Source organism: Candoia aspera, chromosome 9 (genome assembly GCF_035149785.1).
Source record: "Candoia aspera isolate rCanAsp1 chromosome 9, rCanAsp1.hap2, whole genome shotgun sequence".
Lineage (NCBI taxonomy): Eukaryota > Metazoa > Chordata > Lepidosauria > Squamata > Boidae > Candoia > Candoia aspera.
Window position 1 is genome coordinate 23464016 of NC_086161.1, and position 19288 is coordinate 23483303.

Here is a 19288-nt window from a genome sequence, read left to right on the forward strand (position 1 = left end):
CTCCTCTTCCTCCCCCGGTGCAAATGGAGAGCACTGGCTGGAAAAAGTCGCTACATATGTATATAAGGATGACGTCCCCATCTAGCCTGGCAACCTCCTTTCCAAGCATTCTGGGATGGCCTCCCACCACTAGTCGGTCCTTCCAGATTTCTCCATCCTCCTTCTGTCCACCTAAAGCTGCTATTGACTTCCTTCTCCCCAGGAATGAAATGGAAATTACATGAGAGTGCTTAAGCATCCTTACGCCTCTAGCACACGTGTGCAAATGATGCACTATAAATGCATCACTGGGGATTTATACTGTTACTTGGCTAAGGCAAATGTCTTGATGGGGGAAACAAAGGTTTTCTCTTGTAAGCACACTTGTTAATTTAGCAAAAGGAGCTTCGGGGCCTCCCAGATGAGCTTCTTCCAAGTGCCTGATGCTGTTGCTAAGACGGATTTCCTTAGCCTGGCAAGCAGGGAGGAATGTGGCTGCTCTCTCCAAAATACATAAACTGGAGGTGGGGAGAGATGCCTTTTCTACTTTGGAGGGTAGAGAAGCATTAAAAGCTTCCCTCCATTATAAAACTGGGGCCCTGCAAGGCCCAGCAGCTGTTTCTGGCCTTAAAAGATCTTCCCTCAATTCTCCTTCCTGGAACCTGGGAAAATGGGTGGCAAATTTGCCCCTGTCCATGTTCCTCTAGCCCTGTGTTTCTCAACCTCAGCAACTTTAAGATAGGTGGACTTCAACTTCCAGAATTCCCTAGCCAGCAAGGAAATTCCCAGAATTCCCCCAACATGCTGGCTGGGGAATTCTGGGAATTGAAGTCCATGTTAATGGTTTTCCTACTAACAGATTAAGGTGCTATTGTATCTAATCATTTTGGCCGGGTGCAGAGGTTGAATTCAACTGCCCCCTTTTCGAATGTTAATTATTGCACCTGGGGGGAGGAACCTGCCCGGACTTGTTTCAGTTCCTCTTTCTCTTGTCTGCCGGCATGTAGTCAGCCAGGCTTGCTCTCAATGAGAGCCAAGTCCTTTAAATATGTTTTGCTTTTGTTTTGCTTTCTGTAAATAAATTATTTTTATAGATATGCCTGGTGTGTGTGACTTTTCTGATCTCTCCTGGGCCAAAGGCTTTCCCAGCAATCTGCCAACAATCCACCCATCTTAAAGTTGCTGAGGTTGAGAAACACTGTTCTAGCCACTGGAGACTGAAGTATGCAAAGATTCAGGGGTGTCCAGGGAGTGGTAAAATAATAATAATAATAATAATAATAATAATAATAATAATAATAATAATAATAATAATAATAATAATAATAATATTAATGGTGCAATTGAAGCTCCACTTGTTTTTTTATGTGCATCACATTTTTACTTTTTTTTAACCAGACCCTGTGGGCACTCCTGGAAAGACTTATTTTATCCTAGGAGCTATTCAAGAGAATAGTATTGAATTCTTGGGATTTTTTGACCTTTTGGAAATCTAGTTTTAAAAAGTGCCCACCCAGCCGTGCAACATCTCTACTGGCCAATTCACCCCTCTCATGGTGTTCAGGGGCAGAAGTGGGACGTAAGAGAAGCCGGGGTCGGCAGGAGAAGGCCAGAATCCCTGCAATCAGACACCTAACAGAACCCTAGAGATGTGCAGATGCTCCGTTGCAGTCCTGCAAGCGACCAGTGCAAAAAACCAGCAACCCAGTGCCAGTGAAAGTTGCAGTCAGCCAACCCTAGGATTCAAAGCTGCAGCAGTGGCCATGAAGGTAAATAAATTCAAGCCAAAGCAAAATCTTTCCTGTGTGTCAGTACTCTAACCTCTACGGGCTCCACAGGATGGAGGCTGTCCAGATCTTTCTCTGTCCCTTTCTGCTTTTATGCTCTAGTTAAAACAGCTCACTTCTGCCTCTTTATTCTCTCCCTCTCTGCCCAGACGTTTTTGAAGGATTTTTTTTTTTGCTTGAAAACTGGGATGAATGCCATCTTTTCGCATTCATTGCTGCTCTCTCTTCCCTCCTTCTCTGCTTTGTTGCTGCCCAGGCCAGCTTTCTCACAACAGGAAATACCAAACTTGAAGTTTCTCTTAGCCAGGGCTTTAAAAGCCTCCCCAGCTATTTCAGAATTAAAGCAGGATGGCTAGCATAGAAAATGCCAAACTATCAGGGCACTGAAGAAAAGGGGTCATCTCTCCCTCAATATGTCAGACTGCCCTGAGACCTGTTTGCATGTCCCATTTTCTACTTCATAAGAGAAGTATTTGGGAGAACAAAGCCAGCAGAATTTCATCACCACGGTGGAGATTTACAAAAGGTTTTTGATTCAGAGGTTTTGCCGCCACCTCTGAACACACTTCTGTGCATAATCTACATGGAGGCCACTTTGTCCAGCTGGAAAGTAGGCAAAGCTTTAGAACGTCAAGGTTTATTATTTTATTTGTTTACTTATTTTGCTTTATATGCTGCTCCATTTCAACTGACTTTCTAGGACCCTGTAACCTAATGGTTTGACTTTGCATTGTTTTAAAAGCCAGAAATAAATTCTGTTGCTTAGGTTCAAAGATGTACTGGAACACCCTGTCCAACTTCCTGGTGTCCAGATGTGCTGACCAACAAGGACGGTGAGTGGTAATGGGAGTTGTAGGCCAAAACATCTGGAAGACCCCACAGTGAGAAAAGAGGTTCTCAGGAAGTCTTAGAATTTCTGGCCAAGTGTTCAAAACAACCCAAAGATTTACAGTGTTGGTGGGTGCTAGCAGAGAAAACATGCGCTCTAAGGGCCTTCCCCAATTTGCTCCTAACCATGGTCCAAACACGCTTTTATAATGTTTGTTCTGCTACGTCCCTATGGCTGTGCCTCCATTTCATCCTCAGTCCATGAGTGAGACTGGATTAAGGGTATTGCTGGTGGTAGTTAGTATCACCCTTGCAGAAAAGAGACTAGAAGAAAGTGAGTATAGATAACCTTTAATATATGTAAAAAAGGCTGATTTAGCTACAAGCAAAACTCAAGGTGGAAAATATTTTTTTCATTGATCTATTATAATAACTTCTGGAGACAACACCCCACACCACCTTATTTGTCTCATATTACACTGCTTGGAGCCAACTATCTCTCAACCTAATTTGAGCATCATAATTTGGCAATAGCCAGTATTGTTTGGTTTTCAGGGGCAATTCACAACATACTGTACACCCCAAAAAATCAGAGCTGGAAATGAAAGTGATTGAAAAACTTTGGATAGCTCTATTCTTCATACCCATGTGTGAAAGATCTCTTGAATCTTTGGATTTTATCAAATCATTGTTCACTCTGGATTGTTTTCCTGACCTTTCTCACCTTTTCTGTACTGCCATGAAGACAGACCGATTGTCATCCCTGTAAAATCTTGGGACGCAAAATCCTTTGATAGATGGATACTATAATCAAATCATTATCACTATCAGGGAAGTGGATGTGATAATGATTTGATGTGGATGACATGCAATTCCAAGGAAGGAGAAAAAGATTTTATTGGTCCAAATTCCAAAAAAAATAGGCCCTGGAAATGCTTAGAAATATGACAGACTCTCGAGAATCAGCTTTGTATTTAAGGGCCAGGAAATACTTGTATTTTTAATTGACCGTTTCCTGGAAAAACTGTCTCAATAAAACAGAATTATTAACGTATTATTGTGTCTGTCTGGGTTTTGGGATTTTAAATAGGTGAGGTAAAAAGAAGAAAGTTCTGATTTTGCTCCATTTCTGCCAGCATATAATTTTTTAAAAATTACCAGTTAACACCTTTTCTTTTTCTCTGCTTAAAGTGAAAGAAAGGAAGTTATTAGTTTTAGCAAGTGGTCTTTCCTGAGATGAATCATGGGCACTTCTCCTGAGCGGCTAGTTGGATGCCAGCATTAGAAAGTAAGTCGTAAATTGAGTTGGGGGAGGGTCTTCAGGAGAGTCAAAAAAGTCAAGATAGTGGCCATGCCCCTTTTTTATGTGCAGAGTTGGACAAGACCATTTAAATCACCAACCCAACCTTCTGTTTAATGCAGGAATCCAAATTCAAGCATTCCCACCAGTTGGATGTCCAGATTCTGCTTGAACACGTCCAGGGAAGGAGAACTCACCCTGGTTCAATGTCAAGCCCTCTTTATTCCCAAATACTGACCAGAAATGTGCCTTCCTGTACCATAAGGCTATTATTTCATCTTCTGCATGGTCAATTTGATTAGCATTCCCTCCATCTCTTCTTCCACCTTGTTAATGAAAATACTGAGTACTGAGTCAAAAACCAAGGGCACCCCAGTATGAGAAAGAACCTTTGATGAAATTTCCTTGAGTAAAATGTTCAAATCAAATGTGAATGCATCTAATAGAAATGCCTTCCAGTCCATATTTAACTAGCTTGCTAATCAGACTGTCAGGGGTAGTGCTGAAGGCACCAGGCTAGAAACTGGGAGACTGTGAGTTCTAGTCCTGCCTTGGGCACGAAGCCAGCTGGGTGACCTTGGGCCAGCCACTCTCTCTCAGCCCTAGGAAGGAGGCAATGACAAACCACTTCTGAAAAACCTTGCCAAGAAAACTGCAGGGATTTGTCCAGGCAGTCTCTGAGAATCGGACATGATTGAACGGACATGATTGATTGGAACCCTACCCAACTCCATGAGCCTGGTCCAGATTACTCTTTCCCTATTGCGTGGAACAAGGTCATTGGGAAGGATGTCTCCTTGTGCATTTGAGGGTGTGTGTATGCACGCAGCCTGGGCTTGTTCACCACCAACCCTACCCATTCGTGCACCCACCCTCAGCAAGCCATCTTGACATTCCTTTCCGCTCTGTTAGGGGAGACTTAAGGGCCCTCTTGCTGAAGATTGCCAGCTGGCGTCCTTTTCTTCTCTCCAACATCACTTCTTGGTCTTGCTAACAGGAAGCATTTTTGCAAATCCCATTAACACCCTCCATTACAGTGGAAAAGGATGCATGGCTGTCTTTCTGTGAGCTGGCTGGCTGGGGAACCTTTGGAAGCGCTAAAACCGAATCTCCTCTGCTCCTTAGTTCTATTAAGATGAGTTTTTGGACAAAGCACAAGGAAGGAAAGGTGTAAGGTTCTCCCTCTCCACTTTTCTATCTTCCAGAATGCACCACGCCTTTCTCCTTGCATAGCGGAGCAGATGCCTTAGGCTCCCTGCCAACTTTCTCCCTTCCCCTCCTCTCCAGGACATTCTTCAAAAGTTGACTTCTAAGTTCCCTTTTATTCAACTCCAAAGCAAGCCATCCAAGTCAGCAAGGCTTTGGGTCAGATGAGTGAACAGCAGCAGCCCCTAGCAAGGGTTCCTTTCAAAACATGAAGGTAGCAGAAGCAGATGTCTCCTGATGGAGCTCATAAATCACCTTTGCTGAGTTACAGCTCTGCTTTCGATTGGCTCTGGCCTGCCAGAACTTCTCTGGGTATCTTTGTCTGGCAGTTAAGTGGATGGAGTGATATCAGATGTAAGCCTTACCAATTACCCTCTCTCTGTTTGTGTGTGTGTTCTTGGCTTGGCTGTAGAACCATGTGAGTGAGAAAGCCTGTGGACTCCAGATGTCAACAAAGGCTTGCAAAAGATGAACAGGAACAGGCTGTTGGTTTCCTCAGATTTAAACCCATCAAAAGAACAATGATTTAGTCCTGATCTCAAAGCTGGGACATCTAATTATGAGGTAACAAACACACCTCATCCTGGAAAATCCACCATATAATCAAAGCATAATGCGCACTTAAAACCCAACATGCAACCACAATGATGGACAGAAGCCACAGTGACGACATGATGTGGGTGACATCACTCGTCCCTCTGTGGACACCCCTGTGTGCAACCAACAACACAGCAAAGCAATGGTGTTCCAACTCCAAACAATTCAGTTCCCAAACTGGGGACTTGCCTTAGTTAATACTGATCACCTCACTGTTTTCCCAGAGCAGTTAAACGTTTTTGAAGAGTTACGGGGCAATGTGTGGCACCACACCACACCAGAGCTTAATTTATTGCCATGTTTCTCAACCTTGGCAACTTTCAGAAGTGTGGACTTCAACTCCCAGAATTCTGAGAGTTGAAGTCCACAGTCTGAAAGTTGCCAAGGTTGAGAAACATTGGTTTATTGGAATGTCCAGCTGTGAATTACAGTGGGTGAAGCCTGTGTTTACTTAGCTGAGCTGTTCATCATTCTCCTATTCTATTTATCTCCTGCCTGTAAATATACCTTCATTTCCCAAACATATCAAAACAGAGCATAAACAATGACAAAAGTAAGCAGAGAGCAACTTTGTGCCTCCTTTTATCTCTGTCACTGCTGAAAATGAGATGGGTGGGAGGCATTTGTAATGCACCTTAGCATTCTGAGTAGCTACTCTATGTTTATATACTGAGTAGAACAAGAAATAAGCTTGTGGAACCTCTTGGGCATGTTGCTTAAAGACATAGCAAAACCTTTTTAAAAAAAAAATCCACTGTATTTCTTCAGATGCAGCGGGAGAGATGGGAAGTGGGAGGGGAAGAGAGGGGAGAGACCTTGGTTATGCTTGCAGATGGGCACCCTCACCACTCTTGGGGGCTCCCCAGACCAGTCCTCAAACGGGAAGGGTGGCGATTCATGGGCACAGCTTTTGAATACACTACTTTTATTGGAGATGCTAGTAAAGCTGAAATTAGAACAAGGGACCTGCAACTGAAAGCCTCAGGTTACATCAATGTTTCTTAACCTTGGCCACTTTAAGATGTGTGGACTTCAACTCCCAGAATTCCCTAGCAAGCCACACTGGGTTACATATACAGCAATTCCAAGGTTCCAGTCTTAACGTTTTCCCTCCCTGTGCGTCCCAACAGACTGAGAGCTGGGAAGGGGGAAGACCTCTGTGCATTGTGATTGCAGTGGGCCTATCTGGCCACAGCCCTTGTGTCTTGGTCCAGGGGTGTCTGGGATGGGTGGCATTGACCGGCCTTGCACATCAACAGGGGCAGGATTCAACCCCATGGCCGCAACTGCCATCTTGAGTTTTTTGAGTTCCTCCTGCCAATGCCCCCACCTTGCTCCTTCTTTCTGATTGACTTCTCTTCCAGCTGGTGAGTTCACCACACCAATCACTATTTCTCATTTTCTTTTCATGCTAGCATGGTTCAGATGGCTGTTGATCCCTTTCCAGGGACTTTTAAGACCGAACTGGGCAACCGAAATGCTTTACAAAAATAACGACTCCACAACAGCAATGCAAAACATAGAACAAAAAGTTGCAAAAAATCAAGGCACTTACCTCACTGTCTTCCATTGGGGGTGGCGGTGGCTCTTTAATAATCTGAAAAGGATGGAAATGAACACAAAATATTACCTTCTGTTAACTTCCACCACCAGGATTCATCCCCAGGAGATGCCATTATAGACTATTTCTAAACATTTCCTACCTCCATTTAAAACCACAGCTCGCACCTACAGACCTGGCAGGCTACTTTCTGAGGAGCTGGCTAAAAATGTGATCTGGAACCCAGAACTTCTTTACTTAATTCTCCCCAGCCCTGATAGAAAGAATGCCATAGCAACTACCAAAGCTTCACCTTCTCAGACTCATCCTTCTTCCCTAGCTTATCATTTACATGAAGAGGAGGCTGAGCCCCCATATCATCTAGGTTGGCTATCAAAGGATTAATTAGCTAGAATATCACACAATAGCTTGCATGGTTGATTAGGACCAAGGAGACCTTGACTCAAATCACAATTGAGCCTCAAAGACCCCAGTGTGACCACATACCAGTTGAAGGCCTCTGTCTAAGCTCCTCACAAGGTAAATCAAGTCATACCTCAGTCAAGCCCGACTCCTTGACTTGAGCACCTCCATCTTGTTTTTCTAGCAATAATATGGGTATGGTTTGCCACTGCGTTCTTCTGGGTTGTTTTGACTTCACTTCGGAGTCTACAGCTCTGGCATTTCATGGTCTCTCCTATCTAAGTGCTAAACAAGTCCAACTTTGCTTACTTTTTGAGCTCAGCCCACCCAAGGTTGGCTAAATGCCCCACCTTATAGCTCTGAGGATGGCAGGAAGGCCATCAAAGTCTCTGATGTTTGCATTACATCTGAGCTAGACAGCCGTAACTAAAACAGACCAGCCTGTGCCACCACTCACAAATATATCTTTCAATAGATAGAAAGCACAGCATCTCTTCACGTGTACTTTAAAAAAAAATTATAGCTGGCTTTGGGAAAACTAAAAGCCATTCAGGTGAGGGGTTTTGAATGGGACCATTGTCCGGAAACAGCTGAGGGGGGTTGGGGGTGTGGGGCTGTTATTTCTTGCAAACATTTGCGTCTTGGACTTAGCGAACGGCTGGCAGTGCTGAAACTCTGGTCTTCCACAGCAGTGGAGAACCACCCAGCCAGGACGTTCCAATCAAGGCAGGACAGCGTCTTTCCTAAACTCGAGGCTGGGGCCCAGGTGATGGACAGCTATGGGCCTTCCCTACCCTATGAAGAAACTGAATTAGGTGAAAGGAGTTACACAAACCATCAGCAGTTATTAATCATGCATAAGATGGATTTTTTTGTTTGCAGAGATATGTAGCTGTGAACAGCATACAATGGTGAAAGCTGTTTCATTCATTCCTAACTTACAGATACCAGCTGGCCGATCTTTGGAAGCAGACTGCTGGGTTAGAGTTTGACCTGATCTAGTAGGGCTTTGAGTCCCTCAACTCATATGGCTTCCCAGGACAGCTTTTTTGACCAGATAAATACATATTGGGGCCTTACCTCCAATGAAAGCACAAACACACATCACATCCATGCACACCAGTCTTCTCCAAAAGACTGGCTGAGAATTAGGAAAATCTCACGTGTGTCAATGGTGTCACAATAGGAAAGATGCACAGACACACCCACAGGGGTGCCTGCAGTGACCGTTACTGGCTTCAATTTGACTAGGCCACCTAGTCAAATTGAATCACCCCACCTGTCAGCCCTTTCAGGTAAACCAGACAGGAAACATGATGAGATGAGCTAATTCTACTTTATCGTAAGGCTGCGTTAACAGAGTCTCACAAGTCTGAAAGGACAAATCTCCCACCCTCCCTATCTACTGCCTGAGTAATTAGGGCAGGCTCTTCCTAAGTTCCTTCCTGACCATTACTCTGTTGTGGGCTCCTCCCCCTTTTATCTGATCATTTTCCCTAGGCAGCATCTCTTGCCCCCCACCTTCCAAGGCCACCCTCACATTCCATCACATCACCCCCCATTTAATGGGTGTGCAGTCACGTGATGCACATTAAATAGGGGTGGGGCATTGATCACCCAGTTGCACCCCCTATTGTGAATGGTCTCTGCAGAGACCCACACACACTCACAAAGAGCTGTGTTTAATGACAAACACGGCCTTCTCTCATTCATCCTTGCTCAGCTGGACCAGGGAATACAACCAGACATTTCCCTTTCTTTTTTTCTGCCCCTTTCTTTCCTGTCCAAAGGAACGTGCGCCGTGGCCCAGGGGAGCAGACCGTTACCAATCAGAAACTCAATTGAGGCCAAACTGGGAAAAAAAGTTGTCTTGCGCTGCCTGGGCCACTGAGCTGAAGTCCATTTGAAACTCAGCCTGGCTGGGACACACTTTTTTCCCACCTAGGAAAACACTGCAGTAAATTGTGGGCTAGTGTGTTAATCCACCATGAACATTTCATGTCAATGATTTATCATGCATTTCATTGTACTTGTGTGTTTTTTATTTTTATTTTTATTTAATTGAGGGAGGAAGTCTCCTAATGGGATTGAGAAATAATGCCAGATTTTATCTCCCTGGCTAGAAAGTGATTGTCAAAGGATTGTTAACTTCATTATTATTTCCTCCAGACTGATGGAAAAATGTGCAAGCAACATCTTGAATGTTCCTTGGAGGTTTCAGCTGAGGGCCTGGTTTTCTTCTCCAGCTTCATTCAATATTAACCAAGCAGACCCCGCTCTCTTCTTTCTACTTTTCCTTTCTTAAAGTCTGGAATGCTAACCAAAGATTTTCAAGATTCTTCTTTCCACAGGATTTCCTATGAGATGTTTTCTATCTGGAATGCAGCCTTCATTAATTTCAGTTTCTTTCCATAATGCTTTTTAGAACTGGGGGACGTGGCTCAGTCCTGCTTTTAAACTTTTGAGAAAAGATGGCTGGATTCTGCCTTCAGCACAGAGGAGCCTAACTGCTAAAAATTTCCCAGCAGAGGGGTCCAGTAGAAATTGCAGTCCAGTGAAAATTAGTTAAGCAGGCACTGCAGTGCAAAACTGCCTTTCAGGCTTGTGTGCTGCATTGGACACAAGTAAGGCATTGGTTGGTACTGCAGTTGTGATGCACAATCTGTTGCTTCCCCCTTGATCCCCACCCAGATTTCTATGATTCCAACTCCATTGTTTCTTTCTAAACAGGGTCTGTATGTTTTTCTTGGAACCACATAATTATTACAATTATTATATTATATTACATTAGTAGAATAGTGGTTATTGGCATTTCTGCAAGAGGGAGAAGGGCCACTGATGAACTGGCATCACTCAAGTGGCTGGGTTTTTAAAAATTAATTATTTTTTTCTGCACTTCAAAATACATATCCTCTCTCTGTGTGTGAAACTCCTTTTCCCCCTATTCCTCTCTCTCTGTCTTTCACATCATTCTTTCTTTGCAATTCTTAGCACTCTTTTTTCCTCTTCTGTTCTCCCCTCTTCCTCTGCACTTTCATCTTTCATCTCTTTTCTACCTCTCCCCAACTCTTTCTGCATTCCTGTCATTTATCCTGCCCCCCACCCTTTCCTCCTGCTGCTCAGAGGCCATCTTCTCCCTCTCCAAGTTTAAGAACAATAATGTTTTAATGTAATACGTTTTATATGACTCCCGTTATAATCATCCTGAAGTGGTTTACAAAATAAAAATTATTAAAGTGCAAGAACAAAATTACAGAAACTGGGGAACAGCTACTGTAGTATATAAGGATTTGAATTTTAATGTGGATGGAAAGGGGGAAAGGAAAAAAAGGAAAGGAAAAAAACCTTAATCTTCATTCATAATATTAACATCCCGTCCCCCTGAAAATTACATCATTCGTGCAACAATGTCCTGGACATGTGACATCACTTGCACCACTTTGTCCCCTTGTGTTGATGCACTGTGTTTACTCTTTGGATTGTACATTTTTTTATATATTTGTTATTATTAAATATAAACATTAGATTTATATTTAGAACTTATTACATCTCTTTTGGTTATCCAGAAAGGCTGAGGAATAATACTTAGGTATCAATGCTCCAGTTAAACAAACTGGTGACAGTGGGCACCAGAGCCTTGTTTTTGGCAAACTCTAGAGGAATAAGGTCAACTGAATTTTGCTGTGGATGTTCTTGCAACTAGATGCAAGCTCACCAACCTGGTGAGGGCAGAAGCCCTCCTGGGTAGCAGTACTGCTAACAAATCAACCTATTCTGGGTGAGTTGTACTCCTTCTGAAAGGATCACGTTGATAATATGGGCATGTTTTTGGATGCTAACGTGGGGGTGCTCACTTCTGAGGGTAGGGGTGGTCTTTAATGGTCAGCTGGCTCCTGTGTCTTCAACTGCTTCTGTCTTCTTTCAGCTGCTGCAGCAGCTGTACCATTTTCTGCAGAAAAAGGTCTAGCACCATTTACACACCCATTCGATGAGGTGGGGCTGAGGATGATTGTGCAACGGCGTAGTGAATAAACATAAATAAACATAGCAATAGCTGAAATCTCATGGGATCCTAAATCCCAGAAATTCCCAGAAATCTCGCTCCTGAAAGAAAGCCCACAGCAGCCATGCTTTAGATGGTCTCACCTGACAAAGGAGCATCTGAAAGAGAGGGAACGCAGGCCCTCTGCCTCCTTACAAACTGTGCAGCACAGGCAACTGTGTGGGTTCCCCGGAGTGATTTCCCTCCCTTCTGATGCAGAAGAACAGCTGAAGTGAGAATATATTCCAGCGACTTACCACAGTGCAGCAAAGTGGCCAGAACCACCACAGAAGAGCCAGGGCCAATAGAATGAAAAGGATCAGCAGGACAATTGCCAGAATGGTCCCGTCAGACTGTAAAGGAAGCACCACAGTTCAGTCAGGGTGGAGCAAGGCTTACGTATTCTGTTGAAGCGGTCAACCCTTGTCCAAATTCTTGTTCAACTGTACAGCTCACTCGTGTCGGCCATTTTTTTTCCTGTCTCTCCCAGCCTAACTTTCTTCACAGCGTCTATGAAAAGGTAAAGAGGGGGATGAAACCACAAATGGCCCCTGATTCTCTGGAGAAGAAATGCAGAGTAGCATCAATGTTAATGAAAGAGACAACAACTTGCAGCCCGTATCTGCACCCTGACTGAAGCTCCAGAACTTTAAAGCTGTAGCTTTAATGAGGTTGGAAATGTGATTTGCAAGTGGTCACAACTAAGACACAGGGTGACCCAAAATCAAGGATAACAGGGACACAGATATGCAAAACATATTAAACATGGGGCTCAGTCCAGCCACATTTCATTTAGCACTTGAGAAATACGGGCCATTTGGACACTTTATGAAACATTGGCCATATTCAAATGATACCTGGAATCATGCTTTAGAGCAATGGTTCTCAAACAATTACCCCTTTTCCAGGTGTTGGAAGAAAATCTTACCAGGTCTGTTCCGAGCTAGGAATGAAAGTACTCAGGCGGTTGCTTGAACAGAGATAAATTTTATTGTCCGATAGCATGGAGTACAGAACAATCAGCTGTCGGAGGTGGCCACACTTGTAATTTCCCTACAAGCCCTTTATATAGGAAAGCTTGGTTATTATTTTGCGAAAGTGTTCCTGCCCTCTAGGAACTTCTGAGAGGGCACATTAGCCGGCTTCTTGGCAAGGGGCACTCTCTGGGAATTCTAGGAAAGTGCCAGTTTACCTGGGTTCAGAGAGGGGGCGCTCTGTGGTCAGGCCCCCTGCGGTTTGTGTCTCCTGTTCTGATAGTCCAGGTCCCTGCAGGGCTGTGGCTTTGTCTACTAGCCTGGACTGTTCACCTTGGACGGAATCTTGTTATTTGATTATGGAGATCGCTTTGGCTGGGGAAGGAGGTCTACCTGGATGGGCACTGCTAATTTCTGTGAAGGAGCTACCTTTTGTCTGACAAGGTCTCTGATTAGTCTGAAGGGAATCTTTTGCCTACACAGTTGGGGGTTCCTGTTGCATTTTAATCTCTTGCATCGTCTTTGTATGAACCCATTCTATTTGTAATTTTTAACCTTTTACCTCCCTTGAGGTGGGGAAGACAACAGGGAGGAAAACAGTGTTTGGGGAGGACAGTATGGCAGAGAATGGGGCGGGGGGGTGTCTTGAATTTGTCTCACAATCCTCCCCTCTTGTGCCAGAAGTAGAATCTTTCCAGCACAACCAGGTAAGGGATTAAAAGTCTTGGGGACCTAGATTGTATCGATTTGTACCATCATGAAGGATCCCCATCTTGGAGGAAGGAGGGTTGGTCTTTGAGGGCAGAAAAGCACTCTCTAAAACTTTCTAAGCAGGGGGTGAAGCATTGAGCAAAACAGCAGACAAACATCCCTATGACCACAAAGCCTAGAATTCCCAGAAACATTGTCTTTAATATATGTCCCCAACTGGTCCTCCCTGCAACAACCCCAGGCAGAAATTTGTGGTGTCGAAAGCTTCCCTGGCCAAATATTACCAAATATTTTCCTTTTGTAAAGCAATCAATTAGAAAGCCCAATTTGCTAATTTCAAAGTCTGAAATAGTTCAGAGTCCTAGAAAGCTTTTCAGGTTCTGCTGGTCAGCCTCTGGATCCTTCGCGAGCTCGATCGGTGGTAGCCGGGGGGCGCAGCAACTGGGCACTGTGGTCCACCACCACTGCAGGCTTCACCCGGTTCACAGGGATGCCGGGCTTCCTCCAGGGGCAGAGTCTGGGTCAGGGTGCTCTGTCTCCACGGCCATTGGAGGCTCCTGTGTAGGGAAGAGAGATAGGAAAACAAAACAGTGTCCCCCATCTCCTAAGTTCAGTGAGTGCAGGTCTGTTTTTTTTTTCCCTCTTGGCGCAAGGTCAAGTTGCACTAGAAGCTCAGATACTGAAGTGGTCAAGCATGATGAGCAACTTGTTGAGGCAGGTCTGGAGTTGAAAATCTCTCCTTTGGGGGAGAGGCTGAGAAGGGTTGGTCCGTAACTTGCGTTTTCCAGTCTACATTTCGGCTAAAAAGGGGGTGATCAAAAGGTTGAGTCCATGCCTCAAAGTCCCACTGAAGTGATGCCTCAGATGATTCCAGCAACCAGCATGATCTCCCATAGAAGCCAAAGGGTTCAGTCCATGCCTTCTTGCAGCTTTTGGGGTCTTGCAGGTGCAGAATGGATCTTTTCTTTGGCTCTCAGGTGCAAAGGGACAGCGTTCAGTCCTGGTTACTGCACAAACACCACCATAGGCTACAAGGATCTGGTCTAGAACCAGCCTATTCTGGAAACCATTTGCCCAGTGCTGGCATTTCTATGTGTAGGGAGCCAATTGCTGTGGGGCTGTATCACATGCTGCTTGTTCTAAAATAAGGGGCACAAAGTTATGATGGGAATACTGCAGGCTGAGCTACTCATATAAAATCCCAGGCCACTTTATGCGTAGGCTGGCCATATTTCCTTGAGACAAAAATGGGACATTGGGATGGCAAAATGGGATAGGGTTAGAAACAGGACATTGGGATGGCAAAACGGGGCAGGGATGGGCGACAGGCTGGATTGGCAGGCAGGAACTTCTCTGGTTTTCTCGGGCTGGGAATCTTCGGATTCCTTCGTTTGCGAGAGGCAAGGCTGGGTTGGAGAGTCTAGTGAACGGTTGTCCCCGACAAGCCATTCCTCCTCTGGCCCTGCTTTTATGTTCTTTTCTTCCCGCCCTTTCAAGGCAGGAGCCAATCAGCTCGCCCTTTGCTCACCACCTATCAGCTGATCCTTTTTTCTTTTTAGGTTTCCCGCTGGATTGAGCTCTGCGGCTTTTTCCCCGCTGTTTCTGCTGAGCTCCCCCTCCTTCCACTCAAAGTCAGACTGCATTCTGACAGGTTTGCGGGAACTTTCAAATTTTTAATTAAGGTTTTTAAGAAAATGGGACAAAATGGACATTTATATTAAAATGACGGGACAGTCTGGAAATGTTAAAAAAATGGGACTGTCCTGTTCGAAACAGGACGTATGGTCAGCCTATTTATGGGGGGCAACCTGACTTAGAGCCCAGCAGTCAGATGCATCTATGTTGTCTGCAGGAGGATGTTACCACGTGCCTGTGCTAAAGTGCCAGGCGGGGCCAAAGGAGAACCCGCACCCTTCCTTTCCTCCCAGCTCCCAGTGTGTTCCCTCTTAGGCTTGTGTGCCCACCCAGTGAATCAGCCGCAAGCACTCGCCCAGCCTAACACCCTGGCTGGGGAAACGGGAATATCTCCACAACACGGAGAGCCTCCTTTCTTGGTGCTGCAAAGGTTTGAATGCTGGGGACGCTGATTGCAAAAAAAATGTGAGTGCTTGCCTTCAGTGGGAAAGAAAAAGGAAACCAAATGGGGCAGAGAGAGAGAGAGACAGAGGGGAAGAAAACCCAATCTTACTTATAATTTAGCCTCTAATGCTTCCTTCTTTGATTCTTACCAGCATTTGGGTGGGGGTGTGCAGAAAGGGATATCAGCTTTCCCTGAGCACCTGAAGCCTTTTGGGAAGATTTGCAGAGCTCTTTCCCACTTTGACTGGAGGATGTTCTTCTGTTTGAAGACTTGAGGTGGATCTGGTCTTAGATATGAGGGAGCTGCAAGGCTGGTCTGGTGTCCAGTAATCAGTTCATGGAGTGCTTCATAGGGAAGTCATCTGGAGGGTGCGCCTTCTTCTGGGAAGGCATGGGGTGGGAATGCAGGAATTTTGGTCCGCCCATCAGGCTCATCAGGATTTTATGGTGGAATCTTGGTCTGCTCATCCTGGAATAAAATATAAGCTTCCATTCCCCCACCCCCTTTTCACTCCCTGTATCCAAGTTTGTGAGGAAAGGGGCAGACTGTAGAACAGAAGGATGGGGAAAGAAGGAAGAAAGTAAAGCTTCTACCTAGGAGACCTCCGCTAGAGAGGCATTCTTAGCAGATCACCCTGAAGAGAGTCGATAAGCTTGCAAGAGAAGAGAAAATTAAAGGAGAAGCATGGAGGTCCTATAAAAAAGCAAGAGGTGACTCAGAAATGAGAAGATAAATAAACCTTTTGAGTAGCTTAAAGAGCTAACAGACATCGGTATTTAGGAAAGAAAGGACAGTTCACTTAACAAAAGGTTCAGTGGTGGAAAGGTGATACAAGAGCTGAGATGTTTTTATTTTCAGCAGCACTATTGTATTTAAGCACATCCTCATTTGTAAGTTTAGATTGAGTAACCATGATCCTATGGCTGCAGCAGAAGATAGTTGTTTTGGGAAACATTGGTTAAAGATTATTCAGACCTTATTGCCTTTTGCTATACTTGGTGGTGCTTCTTCCTTTTTGCTAGCTTAGTTCAACTTATTGTTCAGGCAGGTATACCTGTGCTTTGGCTGGCATCCTTTTATAAGTTTTTACAAGGAAGTTTCAATAAAAAAGTAACTTATTCAGAACAGCTCAGCTGTGTGTTATGTTTAAGCGCTGTGAGGTATGGCAGAGAAGGGGGGGTCTTGAATTTTTCTCACACAGGTATCGAATAATATCATTACCCCCCCACCCCCAAAACCAGGCTCTGTTGTATTTCGCAAGCATCATGGCAGTCCCAAAATGCATCCTTAACTCACAAACAAGCAATTACAAATTGCTTCATTAGCCCCAGGATATGCCCAGATTTCCCCCTTGGGAAATTTAAGACTCACAGTTTTAGAGGATCAGCAATGAAGTTTGTGTGGGCCTGCTCCCTTCTCTGCTCACAAGCCTACCTGACAAGGCAGTTGTCTGGTCTGTTCAAACCATAATGTTCTCTATCCAAAATGTTGGAAAACAGAATTGGATGAAACCCCAGTTAGTCTGCAAGCTAAGGCTGGAAAACAGGATCACAGCTCAGTTTGAAATGGCAGACTGTTTTGGCCGTCAGGATAAATGTTTTTAATCTGGGGAAGAGAGAGTGTGTAAGCACAGACCTAATTCCCAGTGCATTAAACTATGGCTTGCACTAGCTCCTCATGCTGGATGGAATATGAATTTTAATAGATCTGAAGACACCAGACTGAGGACCATTTCAAGAGAGCCACCACTTCTTCCTTGAGGTTTTCCTGTCAGTAAAATGCTCTGAAAATTGATTATTTCACTTTGCTTCCAAATGTAATCTCAAGTACAGATACGCATTTCCCCAAACCAGCCAATATTTCTGAATCATTCCTCACTGATGTCATCAGGCTTTCAGGATCCGCTAGTAGGCAAAATTAGGCCTGGCAAGAGTTTATCTTAGAGGCTTTGGTTTTATAGAACCAGACAGTTAAAATAACAAAAATGACCCATGGGTAGGTTACATCTGCTGTAAAATAGCACTCCAGAGCTTGGCTGATCCTGGCACGCAAGAGGATGGGTTGGTTGATGAGGGAAAGGCTCCTACATACATGTGTGTTGATTACTCAGCACTCAGGAGCTGGAAGCTGAAGAGAGTGGTTGCACCACCAGGATTTAGCACCACATGCATGTGGTAAAATAGCCTTGTGTGCCCAGCTCTCATTTTCTCCTGCTTCATGGTGGAGAAAAACACATCTAGAGCCCCAGCACATAAGGAGGGCCCCAGCTTGAGGGAATCTGCGTTGAAGAATGGTAAGAAAATGCACACCAACCCAAAATAGAAGCTCTCTGCCTGCCCTGATGGCAACAACTCTCTAGAGCAGTGTCTCTCAACCTTGGCAACTTGAAGACGTGTGACTTCAACTCCCAGAATTCCCTGGCCAGCTATGCTGGCTGGGGGATTCTGGAAGTTGAAGTCCACACATCTTCACGTTGCCAAGGTTGAGAAACACTGCTCTAGAATTTCAAGGTGGGGTCCTCTGACTTGCTAGCTGAAAATCCTTCTATCTGGAGAGTGAACTGGATTGTCTATCTACAAAGATTGTCTATAAACATGATGCTCTACCATGGAACTTCTGAGCCTTTCCTTACAGGTGACCCTTAGTTTACTTCAACCCTTGCTGTACCGACATAATATTTTGCTGGGATAGTGAGAGGCTTTCCTGTCTAACGAAAATCTGTTGTCCTCCACGGTGAAAGGGAGAATATTTTGTGGCTGTTCACTGATGGATGGATAGCCACCGCCCTGGATATTCTACTCTTCTTCGAAGATACAGGTACCATCCCAGGAGACTATCAACTATTAGTCAGTGTTGAACTGAGCAGCTGAACATTCTCCACGAATGCCAGTAGGGGTGCAATAAAGATTAGACATCATGGCTCAGTGGTAGATTAAAGCAGGTTAAAGCAGGACAACAGATTATTTTCTGGACTAAGAAGGCTTGGCACAAAAGGTGTTCCAAACCATGGATGGGAATATGATAAAGCCAGTCTTTCATTTCAAGGGCATGCTGATGTAAACTGCAAGTGGGGGAAGAGGCAAAATCATTGTTCTGGAAGCTACGGAGGAGCTTTCAGATTTATACCCCATCCATTTCCCAAACTGCTCTGAGCAGTCATAATAGGAGCTTCTGACCCAGAGAGATTGATGAGGTAGCCCAGGCTTTGTGTGCCAGAAGTGCCATGGTCAACTCACAACATTCCAGGCAGCATGGACAACGTTCACCTACACGGGGCCAACTTTGAGTTGGTATAAGGCAGCTGACCACCTTCATATGAACATAGGACCTATGTGCTTAGTGGCGCCATCAGAGTTGACTGGGCCCTGGGCAAGTTATCCTCAGGGGTCCCATGTGCTCAGTCATGTTAGTTCGCCCTGGGCTCTTAATCATTCTTTGTTGGGTGATTTGGTTTCCAAAAGCAAAATGTATTTAATACAACTACAGAGAAGAAGGCCATGTAAGTTCAGTCTTACGCACCTCTTCAGGTGAATGTCTATACCTCTGGATGTTTGTAGTCCTAAGCACACAGTGTTCTGAAATAGAAAAAAGTCTCTTTCCCCCCTTGCTTAATGTTCTTTTCTCCAGGCTAAATGTATGCAGTTTCTTTTCTTCCAGTTGATTTATCGCCCCTGTAGGTCTCCTTAAATTGTTTCCACCATAGGAATGAACCCCTTTGGTGCCCAAACTAAACAGAGGGGAGATTCCAAAGGAGAATAATACATGAGTCCAATTCTTTGCAAAGTTCTCCATACTCAGAGCCAGAAGAGATGCAAAGTCTA

At 44.6% G+C, this 19288-nt stretch overlaps 1 protein-coding gene across 1 annotated transcript in view; it reads right to left on the bottom strand.

The window, feature by feature from the left end:
• Window positions 1–19288, bottom strand: part of ANTXR1 (ANTXR cell adhesion molecule 1) — a 152565-nt gene that overhangs the window by 27273 nt on the left and 106004 nt on the right. Inside the window, exons 13-14 of the mRNA XM_063311570.1 lie at window positions 11960–12055; window positions 7253–7294 (exon numbers count right to left, since the gene is read on the bottom strand). Of these exons, the coding sequence (XP_063167640.1) occupies window positions 7253–7294; window positions 11960–12055 (138 nt within the window). The remainder of the gene's footprint in view (window positions 1–7252; window positions 7295–11959; window positions 12056–19288) is intronic.